Source organism: Myotis daubentonii, chromosome 1 (assembly GCF_963259705.1).
Source record: "Myotis daubentonii chromosome 1, mMyoDau2.1, whole genome shotgun sequence".
Taxonomy (NCBI): domain Eukaryota; kingdom Metazoa; phylum Chordata; class Mammalia; order Chiroptera; family Vespertilionidae; genus Myotis; species Myotis daubentonii.
In genome coordinates this window covers 91,642,903-91,669,144 of record NC_081840.1, presented here as the reverse complement: position 1 = coordinate 91,669,144, position 26,242 = coordinate 91,642,903, and the positions used below count along the sequence as shown (strand labels likewise).

At 43.3% G+C, this 26,242-nt stretch overlaps 1 protein-coding gene across 3 annotated transcripts in view; it reads left to right on the top strand.

The window, feature by feature from the left end:
• The first annotated feature begins 11,524 nt into the window (after positions 1-11,524).
• Positions 11,525-26,242, top strand: part of SLC25A21 (solute carrier family 25 member 21) — a 553,761-nt gene continuing 539,043 nt past the window's right edge. For all 3 annotated transcript variants that reach the window (XM_059710859.1, XM_059710855.1, XM_059710865.1), the window contains exon 1: positions 11,525-11,947. In XM_059710859.1, the coding sequence (XP_059566842.1) occupies positions 11,878-11,947 (70 nt within the window). In that variant the 5' untranslated portion in view covers positions 11,525-11,877. The remainder of the gene's footprint in view (positions 11,948-26,242) is intronic.

Genomic DNA, 26,242 nt, shown 5'->3' with positions numbered 1-26,242 from the left:
CCGGGACCTGGATCCGTGACCCGGATCCGTGACCCTTCCCGACAGGGTGGCAGCTCGCACAGGGGTGGATCGGCCGGGGTTGGGCAGGGCAGGACGCCTGGCTTCCACCCAGCCCCAGTCACTCTGGGCAGGTGAGCAGCGCAGAGAGCCTCTGGACAGGGGAGGCAGGCCGACGGAGGGCGGCCTGTACTCCCCACATGGCGGTGGTGACAGCTGTGAGCCCACCAAGTGGAGCCTACAGGCTGAGCTGAAATAGCGCCTGCAGGCCATCAGCGCCCAGGCGTGGCTGCGCAAGATCCGCCTCCTGGCCCAGAAGGTGCAGGATCGCAGGGACAGCCACTGTGGCGGGTCAGACTGACATCCTCCTGGCTGCACCACGGGGGTTTGCGGATCTGCAAAGCCAGAGGCCTCCGGTGTGCACATACCGCCCTGGCGTGCGAACATCCCCCAGCACACTGTCACCCTCCCATGCCTGCAACAGTTGCAAACCAAGGCGTGCACAAGTTCCCCCCGCCTCTCCACCGCACTTCCATTAACCCGGCATGCCTAACACCCCCACAGAATGTGCACACATCGCCTCTGATGCGCTCACGTCCTTTGGAGAGTGTCTGGGTGTTCTGGGTGCTGAGGGTGGGTACCTGTGAGATGACAGTGAGAGGGCGGAATGGTGATGTCCTGTTCCCACGGAGGCCAGTGCAGCTATGAGATCACCTCTGGGGGGTTAATGCAGGTGCTGAGGCAGGAGCAGGTGCAGACAGACACACCTGGTGGGCGCGGGCGGCCCTCGCTGAAGTGCCTTCGGTCAGCATTCAAGATCAAGAACCCAGAGTTGGAGAGGAATTCCGTCCTCTCAGTGAAACAGTGGGATAGTTGGGGCGACTGTGGAGTAGGAATGTGCACTTTGGGTGCCAGCACCCATGAGCGAAGGCTGCCCTGACTGAGCCTCGCTTGCTTGGGGCCTAGCGCACTCCTGCCAGGCAGTGGGTGACAGGACAAGCTTTTCCAAATTAATGAGAGAAAACGTTGATTCTCCTGCTGCCCACGAAGGTGGAAAGTGAAGTGGGGAGACATGTGGGGAGTGAGCGAGGTTCCCTGTCTGGGGGTTCCAAATCTGCTGTTGGTTTCTTTCACTGCTGACTAGAGATATACAGGGTGCCCCCCAAAATGTATACACACTTTGAATACCTACTAATTCCAATGGTTTTAAGCATAAGAAAGAAACAACAATGGAGCTGTTATCTGTTAAAAGTGTGGGCACAAACAGGTAGTTGGACATTCCCTGAGGGGTCTCAGATTGGAGAGGGTGAAGGCCAGCCTGAGGGGCCCTTCCCTACCTCCCTACCCCAGTGCACGAATTTCGTGCACCAGGCTACTCATATAATAATAATTTTTTTATTATTTTTTTATCCTCACCTGAGGATATGTTTCCACTGATTTTTAGAGACTGTGGAAGAGAAAGGGAAAGACAGAGAGAAACATCAAAGTGAGAGGAACACTTTGATTGGTTGCCTCCTGCATGAGCCCTGACCTGGGCCCCGGCCAGGGAGGAGCCTGCAACTTAGGTACATGCCCTTGGTCAAAGTTAAACCCAGACCCTGCCATCAGCAGGCCAAGGTATTATGCACTGAGCCAAACTGGCTAGGGCAGGATATGACATTTCTTAGCCCTCCAGCAGTGGACCTTTGTTTTTACACCAGGAGTGTGGTTAAAAAACCCTAGATCACCTTTTTGGATTCTTATTACCCAAGTTACTAAGAATATTACCAGTGACATACAGGGAGCTTAGCCAATGAGTGGTCAGAAAAGGTGTGTCCTCTGTAGTTCACACCAATCGCCGGCTTGGCTCCCCCGGCCCAGGCCTGTTGCCTCTGGCCCAGGCATCAGGCTTGGGCAGGGGACCCCCATCTCCCCCTGATCACCAGAAACACCCTCGCCCAGGCCTGATGCCTCGGCCAGAGGCATCGACCCCCATCACCCTCCGATCGCTGGATCGGCCCCTTGCCCAGGCATGACCCCTCCGCCGGAGGTGTCAGGCCTGGTCAGGGGACCTCCATCTCCCCTGGATCACCAGCTTCTGGGCAGCTTTGGGGGCCGGCCTGCGGCGGGGTTCCGATCAGATCACTGGCGACAGGCTGGCGGTTTCTGGGGTTGCACACGAGGGCCTGGATGGCGGCTCTGGCGCTGGCTGCTGTGCTGTCCCACCCTGCCTGCAGTATGCAAATTAGCCGCCATCTTTGTTGGCAGTTAATTTGCATATCATGCTGATTAGCCAATGGGAGGTATAGCAAAAGTATGGTCAATTACCATGTATGTCTATTATATATATATATCTATCTAATAAAAGAGAAACATGGTAATTAGCCGTACGTCCGCTACCCTTCCCATTGGCTAATCAGGGCGATATGCAAATTAACTGCCAGCCAAGATGGCGGCCGGCAGCCAGGCAGCTTGAAGCGAACATGAGGCTTGCTTGCTTCAGTGACGGAAGACTCCAATGTTCCCTGCCTGCCACTGCCGGCCTCTGAGCTTGCAGTTTGAAACATTGTTACAAATATAGAAGCTAAACAAAACCCCAGAAACTTGCTTTCAGCCAGCCGGCATCTCAGAGCTGGAGTTGAAACAGTGTTTCGATTATAGAACCCAAACAAACCAGATACCTGCTTTCAGCAGCCGAGGCCTAAGAGCTGGAGCCAAGCCTCAGAGCTAAAGCTGGCCCGGAATTAAAAAAAAAAAAAAAAAAAAAGGAGCAGTTGGGAGCTTCAGTCACCTGCCAGCCTGAAAACAGCCCTCAGCCCCTCACCCAGACTGGCCAGGCACTCCAGTGGGGACCCCCACCCTGAAGGGTGTGTGACCAGCTGCAAACAGCCATCATCCCCTCATCCAGGCTGGCCAGGCACCCAGTGGGGACCCCCACCCTGATCCAGGACATCCTTCAGGGCAAACCAGCCGGCCCCCACCCGTGCACCAGGCCTCTATCCTATATAGTAAAAGGGTAATATGCCTCCCAGCACCGGGATCAGCGGAACTGCGAGGCCTCCTGGCACCAGGATCAGCGTGACAGGGGGCAGCGCCCAAACCCCCTGATTGCCCTGCGGCTCTGTGTGTGACAGGGGGCGGGGCCACAACCTCCCTATCCGCCCTGCTCTTCGTGACAGGGGAAGGCGCCCCAACCCCCTGATCAGCCCTACTCTGTGCCTGATAGGGGGGAGCTCCCCAGCCCCCTGATTGCCCTGCGGCTCTGTGTGTGACAGGCTGCGGTGCCCCAACCCCCTGATCGGCCCTGTCTGAGTGTGACAGTGGCGGCACCCCAACCCCTTGATCGGCCCTGCCTCTGTGTGTGACAGGGTACGGCGCCCCAAATCCCCCCACCTCCTCCCATGGGCCCTGCTCTTTGTGTCACGGGGTAGAGCTATAACCTCCCCATCAGCCCTTCTCTGAGTGTGACAGGGTGCTGTGCCCCAACCCCCTGATCCGCCCTGCTCTATGTATGACAGGGTCGGTGCCACAACTCCCCTATCAGCCCTACTCTGTGAGTGACAGGGAGGATCTCCCCAACCCCCTGATTGACCCTGCTCTGTGTGTGACAGGGTATGGAGTCCCAACCCCCTTGATGGGCCCTGCTCTGTGCGTGACAGGGGGTGGCGCCCCAACCCCCCAATCAGCCCTACCCTGAGCGTGACTGAAGGTGGCATCGCAACCTCCTGATCCGCCCTGCTCTGTGCATGACAGGGGGTGGCGCCCCAACTCCCCAATCGGCCCTGCTCTGAACCCGACCAGAGGCTGTGGGGCAGGCACCTAGGGATTGGGCCTGCCCTCTGCCACCCGGGAGCGGGCCTAAGCCAGCAGGTCATTATCTCCCGAGGGGTCCCAGACTGGGAGAGGGCACAAGTGGGGCTGAGGGACACCCCACCCCCCGGCCAGTGCACCAATTTTTGTGCACTGGGCCTCTAGTGATTATATTGGGTGCATATATGTTTACCAGGGTTATATATCCTCTTGTTGAATTGACCCCTTTAGTATTATGTAGTAACGTTTGTTGTCCGTAATGATGGCCTTCATTTTAAAGTCTATTTTGTCAGATATGAGTATTGCTACTCCAGCTTTTTCTTTTCTTTTCCATTTGCATGGAAAATTTTTTCCCATCACTTCACTCTCATCCTCTGTGAGTCTTTTGTTTTGAAGTGGGTCTCTTGTAGACAGCATATAGTTGCATCATGTTTTTGTATCCATTCAGCTGCCCTACGCCTTTTAATTGGAGTATTTAATCCATTTACATTTAGGGTGATTATTGATTGGTACTTATTTATTGCCATTTTAATTCTGTATGACTAGTTTTCTCTCTCTGTTTCTTCTCATTATAGCAGTCCCTTTAGCATATCTTGTAATGCTGGCTTGGTGGTTATGTAACTCTTTTAATCTTTTTTTTTTTTTTGGTCTGGGAAGCTCTTTATTTGACCATCTATTTTGAATGATAGCCTTGCTGGATATAGTAATCTTGGTCTCAGATTCTTGCTTTCCATTACCTTGAGTACTTCATGCAATTCCCTTCTGGCCTTAGGGTTTCTGATGAGAAATCAGGTGACAGCCTTATGGGAACTGCTTTGTAGGTAACAATTTTCTTTTCTCTTGCTGCCTTTAAGATTCTCTCTTTGTCTTTAACATTTGGCATTTTAATAATGATGTGTCTGGGTGTGGTCCTGTTTGGGTTCTTCTTCCTTGGATTTCTCTGTGCCTCTTGAACTTGTGTGACTTTTTCCTTTACCAGGTTAAGGAAGTTTTCTTCCATTATTTCTTTAAACATATTCTCTATTTCTTTCTCCCTTTCTGCCTCTTCTGGCACACCTGCTATTCTAATATTGTTACATTTCATATTGTTGCACAGCTTCCTTAAGCTCTTCTCCTGTTTTTTTTTAAATTGTTTTTTCTTTTTGGTTCTCTTATTGAGTGATATTTTCAACCCTGTCTTCTAATTCACTGATTCGATCCTCAGCATCCCTAATCTGCTGTGTATTCCTTCTGATATGTTTTTTTTATTTTTGTTCTGTCATTATTTATTTCAGACTGTTCTTTTTTCATAGTTACTATATCTTTTTTCATGCTTTTGAGAATCTTTACCATCATTACTCTGAACTCTGTTTCAGATAAATTTCTTATCTCTGCTTCATTTATCTCTTCTTCTAGAGAATTCTCTACTTTCCTTTGGGCATTGTTTCTTTGTTTCCTCATTTTGGCTGTTTGGGTTTGTGACTATTTATTAGGTAGATCCTCTACACCTCTGAATCTCTAATGCAGGACAGTGTTTAAGGCTGTTTCTAACTAATTAGATCAGGCAAAAACCCAAAGCCTCCAGAGACTGCCGCTGCCTTCAGACTAATGGGATTCTGACTTGTATTGCACCCCAGGCAATTGTCCTTAGGTGTGAGGAGAGATTTTTTTCAACAGGTTGGGGCAGTTGCTTCTGCCTGGAGGCTAATTGTTATTTTTAATCTCTTACGTGGCCTGTCTTTTCCCCAGGCAATGCAAATGTCTATGTGGGAAAGAGATCCTCAGCTGCGTGAGGGACTGACTCAGCCCAGGAAACTTGGGGTGTCTGCCTTCTGAGCTCTATCCCCCGTGACCCCAGTCCTGGCTTCTACTCTCACAGCTCCAGTCCATTTCACCTTCCCTCTGCCGTAGCACAGGGAATTTTGTGTGTTGGCCCTTTAAAAGGGTGCCTGAATTTTCAGCTGTCACTCCCTGGCAGACAGCACCCCACTGCTTTTCACAGCCAGATGTTATGTGGGTAAACTTCTCAGTTTTGGTGCTGTCTGCTGGAGGGCCAGTTTGGGGATTAGATCCCAGAGTTCTCAATGGCAACCCCTCACAGTTGAAACACCTCTGCGAGACTTCAGTTGCTGTCTGTAGGCACCCGGCCAGCCCATTCATGCCTCCGCCCCTCCTACCAGTCTCTATGCAGACTCCACTTTTGGTCTTTGGGTATCAGGGTTCTCTCCAAGTTTTCCATTGATTATTCAGGAAGTTTTTCTGTATTTTAGTCATAATTCCAGTTTGTTCCTGGGAGCATGTTTTCTGTATACATTGCCACCCAGCAAAATAGTACCTATCCCAACCTACATATAGCTCTAATGGCCAAGTTCTGACTAATGAGATTTGTGTAATTTCCAAAACTTTCTTTATCGTTTTTACCTTTCTTCTGCTGCTGGATGGAGCCTTATTGGTGCCTTACAATTGGGTTATTACGTGAGGGGGGAAATACATTTCTATCTTGTGTAAGCCGTATTATTTTGGTATTAAGTAATAGCCAATCTAATGGCCCAATACTAAAACGTTATTGAAGAAATTGTCAGATATTTAAGTTCAATAAGTATATTGAGATTCCTAGAGGTTTAATTTTCAGCCACTCTGCAAACTGATAAATCAGTAATTTAATTATATAGTTCTCAACCAAGATCACCTAAATAAATCAATAATTTAAAAATATAAGCTTGACCAGAGGGAAGGGAGTGTGGGGCTATAATATAAGTTAAAGGGGGGATAAATGATGCTGGAAGGAGATTTGACAGGGTGAGGTAAACACACAATACAATATACAGATGATGTATTGTAGAATTGTATACCTGAATCCTGTGTAATTTTATTAACCAACTATAGGCCCGGTGCACAAAATTTGTGCACTGGGGGGCGGGTCCCTCAACCCTGCCTGCGCCCTATCACAGTCCAGGAGCCCTTGGGGGAGCAGGCCTAAGCCGGAAGTTGGACATCCTTAGCACTGCCACGGAGCGCTGAGCCACACTCCCCCTGTGGGAGCACACTGACCACCAGGGGGCAGCTCCTGCATTGAGCATCTGCCCCTGGTGGTCAGTGCGTGTCATAGCTACCAGTCGTTCCACTGTTCAGTCGATTTTCATATTAGCCTTTTATTATATAGGATTTACCTCAATACATTTTTTTTTTAAATATATATTTTATTGATTTTTTACAGAGAGGAAGGGAGAGAGATAGAGAATCAGAAACATCGATGAGAGAGAAACATCGATCAGCCGCCTCCTGCACATCCCCCACCGGGGATGTGCCCGAAACCCAGGTACATGCCCTTGACCGGAATCGAACCTGGGACCTTTCAGTCCGCAGGCCGACGCTCTATCCACTGAGCCAAACCGGTTTCGGCAACCTCAATACATTTAATAAAAAATAAACTTGACATTTTATCATTTTTCTTTAATATCAGGATATTACATATTAAATAAAATTATCTACACTAATAAAAGAGAAACATGCAAATTTGTATCACTCCGCTACACCCACCAGCCAATCAGGATGAGTATGCAAATTAACCCAACAAAGATGATGGTTAATTTGTATATGCAGGCAGAGCAAAGACTGAAGATGACTGAAGACTGAAGATGACTGAAGACTGAAGAGGCTTGGCTTCTCCACTGCAGCCATAGCCGAGAAGCCTAGCCTCACTGCTGTGGCCGGAGAGAAGCCAAGCCTTGCTGCTGTGACCGCAGCAGAGAAGCCAAGCCTTGCTCGAGGCTTGGCTTCTCCGCTGCAGCCAGACCAAAGGCCTGGGTCCCAGGTGCTGGAGGAAAACAGGTGCTGGCAGACAGGGGAAGGAAGGCCTATTGTGTGAATCTTTGTGCAATGGGCCTCTAGTAATTATATCCTATCTAATAATAGAGAAACATGGTAATTAACCGTAACTTCGCTACCCTTCACATGGGCTAATCAGCAAGATATGCAAATTAACTGCCAACCGAGATGGTGGCCGGCAGCCAGGCAGCTGAAGGGAACATGAGGCTTGCTTGCTCCAGTGACGGAGGAAGCCAAGGTTCCCCGCCTGCTGCAGCCCAGCTCTGAGCTCCAGATGCAACAATGTTGCAATTATAGAAGCTAAACAAACCCAGAAACCTGTTTTCAGCCGCCAGTGGGCTCAGAGCTTAGAGCACCAGTGATGGCAACAGAGTTTCAATTATAGAAGCTAAACAAACCCAGATACCTGCTTTCAGCCAGCCACGGCCTCAAGCTGGAGCTGGCTCTCAGCTCCAGTGACAGCCATAGAAGGTAAATAAATCCCAGAATAATAAAAAAAAAAAGAAAAAAAGAGAGGTTGGGAGCTTCAGTCACCCGCCAGCCTGAAAATGGCCCTCTGTCCCTCACCCAGACTGGCCAGGCACCCCAGTGGAGACCCCCATCCTGACGGGGGTGTGACCAGATGCGAACAGCCATCATCCCCTTATCCAGGCTGGCCAGACACCCAAGCGGAACCCCCACCCTGATCCGGGACACCCTTCAGGGCAAATCAGCCGGCCCCCACCCGTGCACCAGGCCTCTATCCTATATAGTAAAAGCGTAATATACAAACTGACTCTAACAGCAGAAGGACTGGGAATGACTGGTCACTATGACACACACTGACCACCAGGGGGCAGACGCTCAATGCAGGAGCTTCCCTCTGGTGGTCAGGGCGCTCTCACATGGGAGGAGCTCTGCTCAGCCACAAGCCAGGCTGATGGCTGCCAGTACAGCGGTGGTGGTGGGAGCCTCTCTTCTTGCCTCCTCAGCAGCGCTAAGGATGTCCAACTGCAGTTTAGGCCTGCTCCCCACTGGCAAGTGGACATCTCCCGAGGGCTGCCGGGCTGCTAGAGGGATGTCTGATTGCCATCTTAGGCCCAATCCCCCGGGGAGCGGGCCTAAGCCAGCAGGTGGTCATCCCCTGAGGGGTCCCAGACTGTGAGAGGGCACAGGCCGGGCTGAGGGACCCCCTACCCACAAGTGCACAAATTTTTGTGCACCAGGCCTCTAGTAAAATAATAATAAAAAAGCATTCCAATATTAGCCATGGCCAAATTTGGCTAAAAACAAAATATATCCTATAATCAGAGCTCTTAGCACATTGGGTCTTTGTTGACTCTGGATTGGCATTGGCTGATTTCCAAGCTCCAGAATGTTCTTATACTTAGACTCTATCTCCTCAACTATTCTAGAGATGTAGATCTGAATTACATGATTCCCAGCTTTGCTTTTTTTAACTTAAAAAATCTGTTCTAGTCAAAGAGGTTAAAAAGAGGTAGCAATTTTCTTACAGGGTATTTGGAAGGATGTCTGAGATCTCCTGAATGAATTCATGGGGTCTTGAGAGATTGAGGGCTTAGTGAGATCACAAGCATGCATATACTTCCCCAGGATAAAATTCAGAGATTAAGGTACTCATAGAAATAATAGATAATGTCAAAAGGCTGAGCTTAATTCTTGTCCTGGGAGTATTGTTGTATTTCATGAAATAATCTAGGGAAGGTAAAATTTTACTTACATTGCAATGTGGTTGGATCTCCTCCATTAGATTATATGCTCCATGAGGGATTTTTTTAAAAAATGTATTTTTTATTGATTTCAGAGAGGGATAGATAAACATCAATGATGAAAGAGAATCCTTGACTGGCTGCCTACTGCATGTCCCCCCACTGGGGATTGAGCCCGTAATTCCAACCTGGGCATGTGCCCTGATCAGGAATGGAACTGTGACTGCCTGGTTCATAGGTCAACGCTCAACCACCCCTGGCTTGGCTCTATGAGGGATTTTAACTGTTACACTGCTATATTACCAGCACATAGGAAAGTGCTAACATTTAGTAAGCTCCCAATTAATTGAATGTATAATTTGGTTCAGTATGTGCCTGGGGGGTTAATAGTTGTGACAAATTTTTTTTAACTTAAAAAATTCCCTACTTATATATGAATACAGTTAATTGGGTGAGTTTAATTAGTTTAGGTTTCTGTGTGACAGAATGTAGTTTGGCCTGTTGTTAATATTTAAATATACAATCCAATTGCTATTAGAAGAGAGAATCTTGGAATTGAATTCTAGCTATACTATTAATTCATTGTGATCTTGGGAAATTCATTTTCTCATTGGAACATAAGGACAAGATTTTCTATGAGTTCTGAATTTTTGATTGTTAGGACTTATATATAAGAGGACCTCAATATTTATTGAATAAGTGATCTATATTACACTCAAGACCTATTTAATTAGTAACAGACTGACATATTGCTCAAAAGCTTTACTAGATAGGACATATTTCTGAAAACTGTTTCTTGGTAAACATTTTAAGCTTAGTAATTTTAATAAAAAAATATAAGCAAATATGAGAAACTTTATTTTTGCATATGTAGCCACATAAGCAACAAGTCTTTCCAATTTATCACTTTAAATTTGCCAGTTAGTTTTCATGATTAACAGCTTTTAATAGTTTAGGCCAAGAAAGAAAAACAATGTATGAACAAGTTTTTGTACTTTGTGCATTTAATTAGAAATCAATTATATTAAATTGAATCACACTATATTACTGATATTCAATGGTTTTAGCCTTCAGAAATGGCAATTTTATATGGTTCAAACTAAATATATTTAGTTTTATATACTGTGCTTAAGAAATATAATAGGGGTACCAAAGTTTCTTGTTTTCCTTTTACTTGTATCATTTCCTCCCGCCTGGTATTTCTCTAAAATTTTATTTTGTATTGGTTTTAGGTATACAGCTTAGTGGTTAGACAATCATATACTTTACATAATGCTCCCTTTTATATTTCCAGTACTCCAACTGGCACCATGTACAGTTATCTCAATATTATTGACTATATTTCCTGTGCTTTACCTAATTCTGTTATTATTTTGTAACTACCAATTTGTGCTTCTACTCGTCCCTTCAACTCTTTCGCCCAGTCCACTCTGGCAACCACCAGTTTTCTCTCTCTGTGTCTTTTTCAATTTTGTTCGTTTATTTTGTTCTTTAAATTTCACCTATGAGTAAAATCATACGGTATTTGTCTTTCTCTGACTTATTTCACTGAGCATAATACCCTTTAAGTCCATTAAAATTTTAGACTCTGTTTTTCTCCTGCACAGCATTTGCAAGTTGTGGTTTTAGAATAGTATACATTAGTATTTCTTTCTTGTCAAGTATCCTATAGGGTTAGCATGAATAATTAAACTTTTTATGGAGAATACACTGGTAGCTCCTTAATGTTATTTGATTATTTAGGTCAGTGGTTCACAAACGTTGGTGTTCATAACAATCACTGGAAAGCACAGGTTTCTGAGTCCTATATCCAGAGATTCTGGTGCAGTAGGTCCGGGTGGAGCCATGAATTTGTCTTTCTAACAAACTCCCACATTGCGTGGATATTGCGGGGTCCTAAGATCGTACTTTGGGAACCACTGGCCCCTGGGGGTACCGAAGAGACATATTTGCAATAAGGAAGGCCTCTCCTTGTTTGATCTTTCAGTAAAGAAAGCCCGTAATGATGAGGTATAAGGTAAATTCCCTTGAGCCCAAACCACTTTTCCTTTGGGACAGTACTGCATTAGCCCAATTGTAAGATAACTGCCAGTTGGATTTGCTTTGAGTTACTTGCTAACAATTTCAGGACAACTAACTGCAAGGAGTCCATGCACCTGTCTGTCCCCCGCTGAGACCTGCACTGTGGCCCGGCTGGCCGGGCGGGGCAAGGGTCGCCCAGCTCTGCGCTGGACTCCGGGCCGGTCACTGCTTGACTCGCATTATCAGAGGCAGCGCGCCCGCTCCACACCCTGCAGGAGGCTCCCGATAGGGAAGCGCGTGGGCGCCGCACCAGGAGCCACACCGGCCCGTCGGGGAGTCTGTCCTCCTCCTCGCGGAGCCCAGAAGGAGCCCTTGGAAAGCGCGGCGGGCAGGTCGGGACCCGCGCCGATCCCGCAGCGAGTCTGCGCCCGGAGCCGCCTCGCACCGAGCCACTCGGCCCAGGACCCGCCCGGCCCCGGCTCTCTCGGTCGGGAGGCTCCGCGGCCGGCCCCGCACTCAGCCCGCGAGCTCGCCCTTCCCCTCGCCCGCGGAGATGTCTGCCCAGCCCGAGGCCGGCTTCGTGAAGGAGGCTTCCCGGCAGATCGTGGCCGGGGGTTCCGCAGGTAAGGCCGCCCACCGGAGGCGAGTCGCTTTTAATCTCTGCGTGTCCCCAAACGTTTCTCAGACAGGTCTCCAACTTTCGCCTGCAGACAGGTCTCCACGTTTCGCCTTCTCCCCCTCGGTCCGCGCTGCCGCCACCGCCGGAGCCGGCGGAGCGAGAGCAAAGGAGGCCGGGAGCGGGCGGGTGCCCCGGGGTCAAGTCTCCCGGGCGCTCGCGCGGCCGCTGGGGGTTCCCCGCCTCCTTGGTTCCGGGGCAGAGAAGCGAGGTGGCAGCCGCAAGGCCTGCAGCTTTGAGGAGGCCTTTTTGCCTCGCTGCTTGCTTTGGTTGAGACGATACAGTTTCCGTCAGACTTCGTTTTTGCTCTCAGTTGTAGCCTCTTTCTAAGAGTTAATTCAGATCTTGCATAACTGCGACCTCCCTCATTAAAATGTGTACCTCAGGACTCCACGGGTCTTCTCATTGCATACTGTGCTCGCTTGGGGCTACTCGTGCCTCACATAGGCATATTAAAATTAAATGCATATGTTAACACATATAAACACCTTTGATAGATTGGGCTCACATTAATTTATGGGGAGTTATGCGGTGTGCAAAAAACATTTAGAAAAAAAAATTGTGATACTAATCATGGAAATAATTGCTGAGTGGCTAGAGAAAGTTACCCATGACATTATGTTATATGAACATATTTTAAAGGTATTTTAAAATATAAATTATGAGTTGATTGAAAATGAATCTTACATATTGTGATGCATTTTTATTATAAATGTAAAAATACTATAATTCATTCATCACCATAAAACATTTATATAAAGGTAGATATTCTCTTAATAAATTATAGTACAGTAACTCTAATAAATTGTATTAAAGCAATGAACTTTCACTAGTAAAATTTATTTGCAAATGAATTTGGACTTTTTATAAGGAACCACTAAAAATTATGACCAGTTTTCATTATGTCATGAACTACTTGCACCTCAGAGGTACCATAAGCAGCCAGATTTATCACCTACAATGTATACATTTCATAAAGATGATACTTTATTAATATGGCAATCAGGACATGAGTTTATTATTTGTAACAGTATTATGCTTATCCATTCTTACAATGTCAGTGGCTCCACTGTCTACTTTTTTGTTGTTTTTCTGTAGTGATGGTGAGTTTGCACCAACTTATTCACCATTTTGGTCAAATTCCACAATATTCAAGACTCTAGCAGCTGCCCCTGACTCACTTGATTCAGAGTCCTTGATCCTGACCAAAAAACACCCCCCTCCCAAAAAAAAAAAACACAAAAAAACAACTCAGCTGGCCAAATAGGAAAGTGAAGTTAATTGGTGAACATACTAAATTGTGACTAATTATTCACAATCATCTGTATATTGGCTTTGATGATCATATTATGTATTAGACACAGCTAAACTCAAGGGATGTTAAATGTAGATCAAACTCTAATCCTACTTAATTTGTTTTGTTGGATGATAAATATTTGGAACAAGTATAACATGCGATTCCACCATGTTCTTACAATTGTAACTATTATTAATGAAAATTTTAATACATTTATAAGATAAATCAAACATAGCATAGTTGATTATACATTTAGTACTATGAAATTATTGATAAGTGATGGGAGTAATTTACACTTTCGTCACAGCAAAAAAGGAGTCACAGTTTCTTCTACTTGGCCAATAACATTTTTATTAATTTTTTTCATGAAATTTGATATTTATTGGAGTGTAGGCTAATCATATTACATATACTATGTCAAGGGCTAAAAATAAATTAATATACTAGAGAGTTAGAATTTTAATAAATACAGGAAATGCATGTGAATCTCTAGCACTGGAGTTCTGATTACTGATACTGCCATCAAATGAAACACCTTTGTGTGTGTGTGTGTAAGTGTATTATGTTATCTTTTAATGGTAAAGGCTAAAAATGCATTCTGGATTTCTTTTTTTAAAAAAAATATGTTCTTTATTGATTTTAGGGAGAGAGGAAGAGAGAGGGATAGAGAGATAGCAACGTCAATGAGAAACATCAATTGGCTGCCTCTGCATGCCCCCCAGTGGAGATTGAACCCACAACTTGGGCCTGGTTTGAGGGAATCGAACTGGCAACCTCTTGGTTCATGGGTCGACACTCAACCACTGAGCCACACCAGCTGGGCAAAACTTAAGGTTCCACTGAGACTGGATTTCTTAAGGGGGAAAAAAAAGCTGGGGAGGTTTATTAGAGAAATACCAGGGTACCTCATGGCATTCAGGTCTGGGATGCATTCCTGGAACAGATTGGAATTAGGAGCTGGGCCACTGAGGGGAACTCAGAAAGTGAATGAATTCTTGCCATCTCTTCCTTTTTCTCTTTGTCAAATGGCAGCAAGGTGGTGGCCAATAATAGGGTCACGTGTAATATTACTACAGCTGTTAGGATGACTTGCTGTACTTCCATAGATTTGCCCGGTGAGGAGTAAATGTGCCCAAATGGATTCAGACAGTTAATTACTTACACAGACAGCAAAAGCAAGTCGTTATGGTGTCAGTTCCCTGTGTCCCTTATGCCACAGATAACACCGAAGTGAACTGGCCAGATGATAGACTGTATGAGCAGTGGGTCCCTTAGAACCACAGCCAAGCAGCTTTATAGACTTACACTGAAGTCTGTAGTGGGAGTGAGGTGCAAATTCTTGTGCTCACCTGAAATCAGGGAGGTCTCTGAGACATGGCCTTGTGGCAGCCTTCCGCAAGATGATGGGAGAAACAGCCTCAGCAGCTCCTCAGCAGGCAGCTGATCTTTCCTCGCACTGGAAGAAATCCCGGGGCATTCTGCCAAGACTCAGGTCCGCCTGTGGCTGTGTGAGCCTTGCCTACATGGTCTGCGTGGAGATGTGCATGGTTGTCCATGTGCCACGCTGTGGCGCGATTTCCCTGTGCTCCTGGTGTTTGCATCAGTCTTTTTTCTGCTGTTGTCTGCTCCTCCGTCCACATGGCAGAAGGTGTTCCCCAACAGCTCCTGAGCTTACATGCTCTTGATTTCTGTAGAAAGAGCAAGAGACTGGTTTTCCGTTTTTCAGTGCTAGTGTAAAATCTTGAGGAAAGACTCAAAATAACCCAGTGTTGGTCAGGGACCCACCTCTGCACCAATTGATTATAGCCAATGCCCATGTGGATGTGGAGGTGGGATCAGATCTCAGGGAAATTATTTTCCAGAGAAGCTACACACATCATGAGATGGGCAATAGCTGTCTTTTATAATGATATAAGCTTATGTTTTATTAAAAGATGGTTTGTAATATTTGTAATTAAAAGACCAAAGAGATTGATGTACTGACAGTTGCTTGGACAATATGCATCCAAATGCTGGCCTTGAGTTTGTAGTTTATATCTAGCTATTATACCCAGATATTCTTACCAATGGCAACTGTGTTTTATAGGATAAAAGGTGTGCTCAAGATAGGTCAATATGTATTGGAGTTTTATAGACTTCTAGTCTGCATTCTCAGCTTCAAGTAGTAGCATATGAATCATAAGCCAATGATGAGAGTTTCAGGAAGATCACCAAGGCCTAACAGTGTAGAGGGGTTAAGGATGAAAATGAGAAGAGGCCGCTGGGTTAGACCCTGGTACCCAGTGTGGTCCTGAGATAAGCATCAGGGGCATGGTAGCCCCTGAAAACTTGTTAAAAATGTGGGGTCTCAGGCCTCACTTAAGACCTACCATATCAGAATCTGCATTTTAGAAAGGTCCCCAAGTTATGGGTTTTCATTTCCAAGTTTTAGAAGCACTGCCTTAGAAGACCTTTGAGAAAAGAAGCCCACAGGGTGGGAGCCAGATTGCAGAGGGTTTCAAGTTAAATTTCTTGATTTTTATTGCTGACCAAAGAGAGTAGAATGAATTCTGGATGCCTTATTATGTGCCCTCAATTTAGCTTTCAGGTTTATTTTCTACCCCTTTCGTTCACATTCCACTTGGTTTCTGCTAAATATATCTGTTAACCATACTTGAATATTCTACCTATATTCCCAGTGCCTGGAAATGTCTTCCCCTTGTTTTCTCTACCTATTGAAATCCTATCCATTTTCCTAGGCTTAGCTAGAAAACTATTTTCTGCATAAATGTTTCCCAGATGGCCTCTGCACCCCCATCCAGCTTTAACATTCTCATTAACATGTGGATGGTGCAAATAATAAAAAATGGCTAACATTTATTTTGTTAATGGTAAATGCCAGACCCAGTTCTAAGCTTTACATGTATTAACATTTTTTAATCCTTACCTCAGCTCCAGGATGAAGAAACCAATGTACTGAGGGTCTAACTAACTTGCCTATATATGGTTGCACAAGTGTGCAACCGTTTCTATAGAAAATCAGGATGGGAGAGGGACTAGGAGAATATTATTCCTATTGACAGACATTTTTAGAAGTTGGAGAGATCAAGTCAAGCATGCTATCCCTTATTATCTCTGTATCTCTTATTAGTTTACATCCCTTAGGAGAACTTTTATCTACAAATGCAATCCTTATAGTCTTCCTGCTAAATAGTATCTTGCTCTTTCCAAATAGTTTCATGTGTGTGGGCACAAATTAGCTTTTAGCCAAAAGAAAATTTTCAATCCATCCAGGGCCTCTGTGTACAGTTGAGCAGAGAGATGGTTGCCTGCAAAAGGACTCTGGCCACTGGAGCAAGTGGGAACTGAAATCTAGCCCATGCTCTGATTCCTCATCTGTGTAAACCAGAGCAGAGATGTATCCACCTGTGGGGAGGGGGTCACACACACATTTTTCTATTTCTCACAAAGACCCCAAATGGATTGGCAGCAAACCTGACAGCAATACTGACTGAATTTACCCAAATTTACTAGATCTTCCAAGGTCCCTGAGCCTCAACCTCCCCCTCCCCCGCTCAGACCCCACATCATTACACTGTCTGCTCATTCAGGGCTCCAGAAGGTTCTCTTTTATGCATGTCTCTTCCTTGGAGCCAGGAACACGGCTCCCCGAGTCCCTCCCATGGTCTCTAAAGACCAGTTTGGGCTCTTCCATGTGTTTCCAAAGCTCATGGGGTTCTTATCTCAGGTCATGTAGGGTCCTTTTAGGCTCATTTAGATTTTGCACCCAACTTCAGAGTCTCCTGGGTCTTTGCTGAAGTCCCCTCGAACCTCTGAGAGACCCTGCTCTCACTAGGAGTTGTCGGGCTCCTTCCTGTAGGCATGCCAGGCCCCATCCACACTGAGTCCCCTTCCACAGTGGCATTTCAAGGACCCTCCTCCTCTTGCCTCCCAGAATCTTATACTCATATTCCTCATCAAAGTCTGTAAGTTCCATTCAGAATGTTTCCTAGAACATTCCCCCTCCATATATCATTTACATGATCACCGTGCTGACAGGACACTGATTTGTTTTGCACAATGTACAGGCTACTGTCTCCTCCTCTCCTGCCCTCCCCTAGTTCCCTGTATCTTGTAGGTACACACCCCAGTGTGTCTTCAATCACTCTCTCTATATTGTGCTTCTCCCTGGAGTTTTAGTCAAATTGTTTAGTCATAGTATTGTGGGAGCAAGTTTTCCAATTTTGCATTAGACACAGTTCCAAGTACTTTGTACAGTTTATCTCATTAATCACTTTCAAGGGGTCAAATAGAAAGTGAAGTGAAAGACCAGTTTGAGGGGAGGGAACTGTGGGCTTCGTGGACAGGCTTCTGGGAGAATAGCTATTGAGAGTATACGTGAAATGTGCCTTGTACTGATGGGAGAGAGTCCCAGGCTTTCAACCCAAAAAGGTTACTATAAAAGGCATAGGATAATTTTAAATCTTATCTTTTAAACTCCTGATCTTATATATCTTCATTTTCACAAGATTTCTATCTTTTCTTACTCAAACTCATGATAGTTAAAATGCAGTTAAAAGAAATGCCTTAATAGGCAGTATGCATACTAGTAGTCCTCTGGATTTTAATTTGGACTAGGCAATAAAAGAGCTGATGCACCGGGGGGTAAGCAAGGTTAAAATTTTGATCAAGGAAATTTCTTTTTTAGAATGGGTGCAAAGGGGACACACATGTGATTTGGGTAAATGGCACCTTTGGAAATTTGGGATTTGGGAAACTGCAATTGTTTGATAATAAATAGCAGGTTGTAGTGAAACAGGTGAGCCTTTATGACACATCAAAGGGAGGCTGGAACCCATTATCTGGGTAATTAGGGAGGAAAAATTCCCCTTATTTCAACCACATAGGAGGAAGCAACTCTACTGCTCAAATTAATTATAAAATACCTTTAAGGGATGTGTTTTAGGTAAAATGTAGTCTTATCTTTTTTAAAGAAAGATCTCAAAAACGTGAACAAATAAAATATGAATTGCATAACCACATTTCAAATGATTTCTATTTTACTGTCCTTAATTGAATGATATCTTAAATGTATAAGTATAGTAAATGGGTACATGATTCAGTTGACATGAAACAACTTCTACACATTTTTGGAAAACCTTATTAAAGCAGCCCTTTCTCACCTACCCCCTGCTGCACTCTCCCACCCTATTGACTACGATATCTCAGAGCAACAAGAACCTGGTGTTTTAGGTACACCACAGTAGGTATTCAGAAACATTTGTTGACTGTATTAATGAATAAATATCAGAAGCACAAGCCACAGAATATTATCTTAGGGTCCTTCAGACAACCGATACTTGCAACATGCTTTCTTTCAACAATATTTTATTTCATTGTAATCATTCAATAAACAAAGTGGAAAAAATTACGTTCAGGTCTAAAATCTCTGCCATATTCTAAGAGAGGCCCATGATAATTTTTTAAATTTATACACCATTTTTCACTCCAGGACCCCAAAATGAAAAGATATGTACAAATTATTTTCAAATGTCGTTATGATTAAAGTAAGTGGTATCTTAACATGACAACAAATGAAACAGGATTTCTTATAATTATTCTAGATTTTAACTGATTTTTTTTCTCACCAATTGTCTTTTCCTTTTAAATTCTTTTATGTTTGTGTCAGTTATTTCCATACTTTATTGTGATTTTTTTTTAATGCTCATTGTAAGCATTCAGTTAGGTCTGTATCTTTTGATGGTTATCAGTAGTCCTTGTATTAGTTTACTAGGGCTGTTCGAACAATGTTCCACAAACTGGGTGGCTTATAATTGGAGAACTTGATTGTTTCACAGTTCTGGAGACTACAGGTCTGAAAGCAAAGTACAGGCAGGGCTGGTTCCTTCTGGAGGCACTGAGGGAGAATGTGTTCCATGCCTCTCTGCCAGCTTTCAGCAGTTGCCAACAATCCTCTTGTTCTTTGGCTGCTGTCACATGGCCTTCTCTCCCTATGTGTCTCTGTTTCTGCGTCCAAATTACCTTCTTCTTATGAGGACACCGCTCATCGGGTCAGGGCCCACTCTGTCCACTATTAGCTCATCTTAACCTGATTACTTCTGCAAAGATCCTATTTCCAGATAAGGTCACATTCACAGATAACCAGAGGTTAGAACTTGAACATCTTTTTGGGGGACACAACTCAGTTGCATTTTTCTTTTCATATTGTGTTTCTCATCTTCACATCACATATCTCAAGCTATGGTCCTGTGTTTCTTTTCCTCTCAGTGTAAAACTTTGTGAAAAGTTTCTCACTCAGTTTTCAACCCAATGGAATTGGCATATCTGACTTCACCTTTCTGCTGAAACTATTAACTACTGGTTTTCATTCCTAACTTTACTTAATATTTGTGGAGTTTCACATCTCTGACCAATTTTTCTTTTTAAAATTGTCTCTGCTATTGACTTTTACCCACTTCTTCATATCTCATCACTTTTTAATTGTCTCTCTTCTTTCCCTTTTCTCAAGAATTGATGTTCAAGATGAAGTAGGTGAACACTGTGCTTACCTCCTCCCATGACCACATCAGAATTACAGCTAAACTACAGAACAATCATCATTCAGAACTGCCTGAAATCTAGCTGAACAGAACCCTTCAACTAAGGATATAAAGAAAAAGCCACATTGAGACTGGCAGGAGGGGTGAAGACTAACGGGCTGGCCCCACACCCACATGTGGCAGATAAAAACTGGGAGGATTATCTTGGCTGTGCAGGTGCCCCCTGCGGAGCCAGGGATCTCATCCCCCAGCGAGCCCCCAGCCCAGGGTTCCAGTGTCAGGAAGAGAAGTCTCCATAACTTGTGGCTGTGAAAACCAAGGAGGCTGAGATGGTGGCTGAGCGAGACTGAGGGCTGCTGAACTCCCAGGGCTTCCTCTTAAAGGGCCCACACATGGACTTATGTAAACTCACTGGCTCCGAGCTCCAGCACTGGAGCAGAAGCTCAAAGTCACCAGAGACACAGGAGGAACTGAAGTGTCTCGCTTTGGGTGAGGGCTGGAGAGGCAGCTTTCTTCCAGACAGACGTGCTGGCTGAGGTCATGTTTCTTTGCTGAGCCCTCCCTCTGCAGGCGCAGGCTTGGCCATATCTGCGTCTCCATCAGCCTAACACTGTTAGCCCCACCCTGATGATTCCCTGAGACCCCCGCCCCACTCAACTTGCTGTCTTACTTTTATGCTCTCTGTAAGAGATTCATTTCAGGTCCAAGGACACACAGACTGATAGTAAAAAAAATGTAAAAAGATATTTCTTGAAAATGGAAAGAACAAAGAAAATGCTGGGTAGCAATACTTATACCAGACAAAGGCTATAACAAAGACAAAGAAGGACCCAGCAATTCCACTTCTAGGTATTTATCCAAAGAAACCCAAAATGCTAAATCAAAAAGACATATGAACCCATATATTCATTGCAACATCATTTACAACTAGAGGCCTGATGCATGAAATTCATGCAAAAGTAGGCCTTCCTTCCCCCAGCTGCCAGCACCAGCTTCCGTCTGGCACCTGGGACCCAGGCTTCCCTTGCAGCCCTGGCTTCGTCTGGAAGGTCATCCGGAAGGATGTCCAGAAGGACATCCAGTTTAATTAGTATATTACGCTTTTATTATTATAGATAGCTAAGATATGGAAGCAACTTGAGTGTTCATCAAGAAATTAATAAAGAAGAAGTGGCCCTGGCTGGTTTTGCTCAATGGTTAGAGTGTTGGCCCTTGGACCTCAGGGTCACAGGTTCGATTCTCAGTCAAGGGCATGTACCTTGGTTTCAGGTTCCATCCTCAGCTCCGGTCAGGGCTTGAGTGGAAGGCAACCAATCCATGTGTCTCTCTTATGTTGATGTCTCTCTCTCTCTCCTTCCTCCCTCCCTTCCACTCTCTCTATAAAAGTCAGTGGAAAAAATATCCTCTGATGAGGATTAAAAAAAAGAAGTGGTGCATAAATACAACAGAATATGATTCAGCCATAAAAAAGAATGAAATCTTGCCAACTGCAACAACATGGATGGACTTAGAGGGTATTGTGCTGAATAAAATAAGTCAGACAGAGAAAGACAAATGCTATATGATTTCACTTATATGTGGAATCTATGTAAAAACAAAGTAAATGAACAAGCAAAACAGAAACAGACTCATAAATACAGAGAACATTTTGACAGTTGTCAGATGGTAGGGTGTTTGGGAGGATGGGTGAAAAAGTTGAGATTAAGTATAAATTGGCAGTTACAGAACAGTCATGGGGATGCAAAGTACAGCATAGGGAATTTAGTCAATAATATCGTAATAACTATATATGGTATCAGATGGGTATTAGTTTTAGCGAAGTAAAGACTTCCTAAGTTATATAAATGTCTAATCAATGGGTTCTACACCTGAAATAATCTAATATTGTACATAAACTGTAATTGAAAAAAAATTACGTTCTTCAGGGTTCTAAAGTTCTCTGCCCTACGCCCTCTGTTATCTCCCTGAACAAGCCCATCTGCTTTCTGGCTTCAGCATTATCTGATACTGTTGGATCTATATATCCAACTCCTTTGTGCCCTGCAGACAATTTCTAACAGAAAAAAAAGAACATGGAATCAAGAGCCACGTGGAGTCTAATGATTTTCAAAACTGTTTCAGAGCTAAATTTTGAAACTGATATTAGACCCTCAAGTACCATTTTCTCTTTTTATGTAGTTGCACTCATCCTTATTTTGAGTTCAGTCTTTCTCATTCATTCTTTTTGCTGTCTTAAGAAGTCACAAATGAATTTCTGCGGGTGTTTGTTTGGGTTAGGTGGATCCTACCTAATTAGTCAATAATTTTAATAAGACAAATGGGAAACTGCAAGATAAATTTTAAGTACTAACTTTTATTGAATAATTACTAAGTGCAAAGCACCTTCCTTTACTTAAATCATTTATATTAATTTATAATTTCTTGAAGATGAGGGAAGTGAAGCTCAGAGATATTAAATAATTTGCTCGAGGCCAGTGACAGAGCATGGACTCAAACTATGTTCTCTTTGCTTTCAAAACTTATACTCCTACCCACTACCCCATAGTGTGCAGAATGAGAAATCAGGTTGGCAGCCCCATACAGAGTATTACCTTCATAAGGCCTCTTGTCCTTTTGGTTGGGTTAAATATTGTAGCTGCTCTGGAACTTGAATATTGATGAACAAACAGGGTTTACCCTTGGTGAAACAGGCCATTTCTTGTTTTGGCTTGATCTTTAAATATCAGCCATAGCACAAGTATGAACTCCTCCATATTAACCAGTAGGGGGTCTATCCGCATCAATGGGTGACCCCTTTACTTCCAGCCCCTACAGGCAATTGATTAGGACTGAACTGAGTCTTAATCCTCAGGTGATTGGTAATTGAACCCGTATGTAACTAGACACCAGAATGACTTACTAGAGTGAGAACAGCCCCAAAACAGATTGAACAAACAAACCTGTTTGTGACAAATGAGGGAATTTAGGTTGCATAAAATAGGTATAGGTATCTTGAGCCTTTTTGTTTGCATGAATCTGGTAGCAAGGGTGAGTTTAGTTGACTGTCCAGAAAAACTAGAATGGACTATTGTAGGAGGAAGATATAACATTGGAGAAAGAATAATAAAATGTATGTTTTAATAGAATTAAATGACACCTAAAATAGAATTATGGCTAAAAGTTTTACAGAGAGAGAGAGAAAGAGAGAGAGAGAGAGAGAGAGAGAGAGAGAGAGAGAGAGAGAGGAAGGGAAGGGAAGAGAGGAGAGGGGAGATATTGAGAAAGAGAGATGAGACATGCCATAATGCTGTTTCTTTGGAAAAGTTACCAATATTTATGGGTCATCAAGTGTACCAAAATCAGAGTAATACAATTATGGGAAACATTAGTTTTTATTGTTGTTGTTGTGGCTGTTGTTGTTTTTATAGTTATTTTGGAGAATCATTATAGAGATAGATTAAAACACTTTGAGATAAATTAAATTACAAGTACTTCTCCAAAGATGCACTTCCTTCTAGGGCAGTGGTTCTCAACCTTCCTAATGCCTCGACCCTTTAATACAGTTCCTCATGTTGTGGTAACCCCCAACCATAAAATTATTTTCGTTGCTACTTTATAACTGTAATTTTGCTACTGTTATGAATCGTAATGTAAACATCTGATATGCAGGATGTGTTTTCATTGTTACAAATTGAACATAATTAAAGCATAGAGATTAATCACAAAAACAGTATGTAATTATATATGTGTTTTCCGATGGTCTTAGGCGACCCCTGTGAAAGGGTCATTCGACCCCCAAAGGGGCTGTGATCCACAGGTGGAGAACCGCTGTTCTAGGGCAATACATCTGCTTGGCTCCTTTATCACAGTGAACAAACTAAAAACTCCATTCAGTACTTGTGCATACCTTTAGATGGCGCTGTCTCCCTATAATTTTGGCAATATGTTAAAAAGGAAAGGCTTTCTGCAGACTTTCTGTAGAAGTGTGTTAATTTCTAATTACATACCACTGTTGTAAAACATTTGGAACAGGTGCCTTGCATAGATTGTAGAGAATTATACATCTAAAAAATATGCAGGACTGTACTTTTGAATTAATTTTTAAATTTAATCATTATTCTTAGTTTATGGAAAAATAGGTTTATGTATCTAAGAGATATGGAAGAAACTATGTTGCTATAATATTTATTTTCTCTGTGGTGGTCTTGCTTTCTTAACTAAGGTGGAGTTCTGAAATAAGACAAAAATTGTTAATAAGCTTAGCATAAATGTCATATTGCTTGCTTGTAGGTCTTGGAGACTACCTTGTAAAAACGAAACTCCTAGAGTGCATAATTTTGTTTCTCTAAAGTTTCAGTGTTAGAGTGTATATTACTCTCATAGTAAATTATAAGCTGTGAGCAGGACCTAGAGTGCTAAGTGTACATTTCTTTTAATTTATCTCTCTGAAGTGGTCACTCATAATGTCATTACTTGTTTTAATCCACTGGACTTTAACATAAGAAAGTGAGTGAGATATATGAAAATATATTTTTCTTGAACATAAATTTCAAACATGATTTTTTTAATTTTTAATTTTAGATTTTGTGGAGTTAGTTAATGGGAAATACCAGAAGTCCTTGCTCCTGTAAATGAACTTTTAACCACAAGATGGTAGTATAACTTTCCCATTTAAAAAATTTTTTTAAATGTTTATGAAGTTAAACAAATTATTTCTTCTCTTTTAATGAGAAATCTATGCAGCTATGACATTTTAGGAAAATTATAAAGAAGGTGAATATTGAAACTACTTACTATAAGAAATACTAAGCCTCTTTAGTATTTTTTTTCATTGAGGAATTTTAGTTATACTAAGAAAATATTTACTTTATATTAAGTTGAAAGTAGGAATGTGATATCAAAACTGTAAGACATATAAGCATCTTTCTTCTACAGAGCAATATAGTCTCATGTTTGCCTGCTTGAATATCAAGAAATGAGACTTTTTTTTTCCCTACTGTTTCTTTCATGTTTTCATGGAGATCTGTATTGGCCAATACTTTCTGCTCTTTTGAGCACACATGCTGGACATTAGAAGGTCAACATAGAAACAAAGAAGGGGAAAAAAGAAAGAAAAGTAGAGATACTAGCACCCAAGTTATTATTATCATTTTTCAAAAGCAATGGTAATAATGTCTATGTGACCCTTGCTGGATTTATATATTCCATAGTTTAAAAATGTACTATCTGTCCATTCAATAGTAGGTATTTAAATAGCCATTATCCATTATTATATGTATTAAAAATGTTTTCATTGGCATGCTTACATACTCCATAGTATCATGTTTCACTCTACATGGATGCTTTTCACAATTACTTTAGTTTTTTGTGATTAATTTAAAAGATTATACTGGATCTATTTATTGTTTTTTAAGTCTTGCGAATAGTGAGCCCCCTTTAGGTAAAGACCAAATCTTTGTTTATTTATTTTTTTTATCTCCAGGCCTAGCATAGTGTTTAGACTATAATAGCCACTCAATAAATCTGTTTTTATTCAAATTAAATTTACCACAAAGCAATACACTTCTATTGAGACCTATTTTGCTTATGTGCCATAAATGTAGCAGAGGTAAAAAAAAATATCTTCTAGTTTAGAAGCCAAGTACTTTGAACTCTTTCTTGGCATCTTATTTTGCCAATTGTAGAAGGAATATTCCTCATAGAAGTGGTAGTTTCACAGAGCAGCATTAAAAGTAAAACTTTTATTTTTTGACCTAAGGTATATTTCAATGCAAATGGTTCTATGCTAAACAGTATGATTTGCTTTCTAGAATGAAATATAGGACATATAACCAATATAAGATGCATAGTTGCTTCTTGCGTATAACTATATACAGAAATATTTTATACTAGAGGCCCAGTGCATGAAATTTGGGCACTGGGGGGGGGGTGGGTCCCTCAGTCCGGATTGCGAGAGGGTGCAGGCCAGGCTGAGGGACCCCACCAGTGCATGATCGGGGCTGGGGAGGGACACAGGAGGTTGGCCAGCCAGGGAGGGACTGTGGGAGGGCTCCAGGGTGTGTCCAGTCTGTCTTGCTCAGTCCTGATCATCCTGACCCCAGCAGCAAGCTAACCTACTGGTCAGAACATCTGCCCCCTGGTGGTCAGTGCATGTCATAGTGAGCAGTTGAGCGGACTTAGCATATCATTAGCATATTATGATTTGATTGGTTGAACGGACCACCAGATGAACGGGCACTTAGCATATTAGGCTTTTATTATATAGGACTAGAGGCCCGGTGCACAAAAATTTGTGCACTCGTGAGGATCCCTCAGCCCAGCCTGTGCCCTCTCGTCATCTGGGACCCCCTCGGGGAATGACCACCTGCTGGCTTAGGCCTGCTTCCTGGGGAATTGGGCCTAAGCTGGCAGTCAGACATCCCTCTGG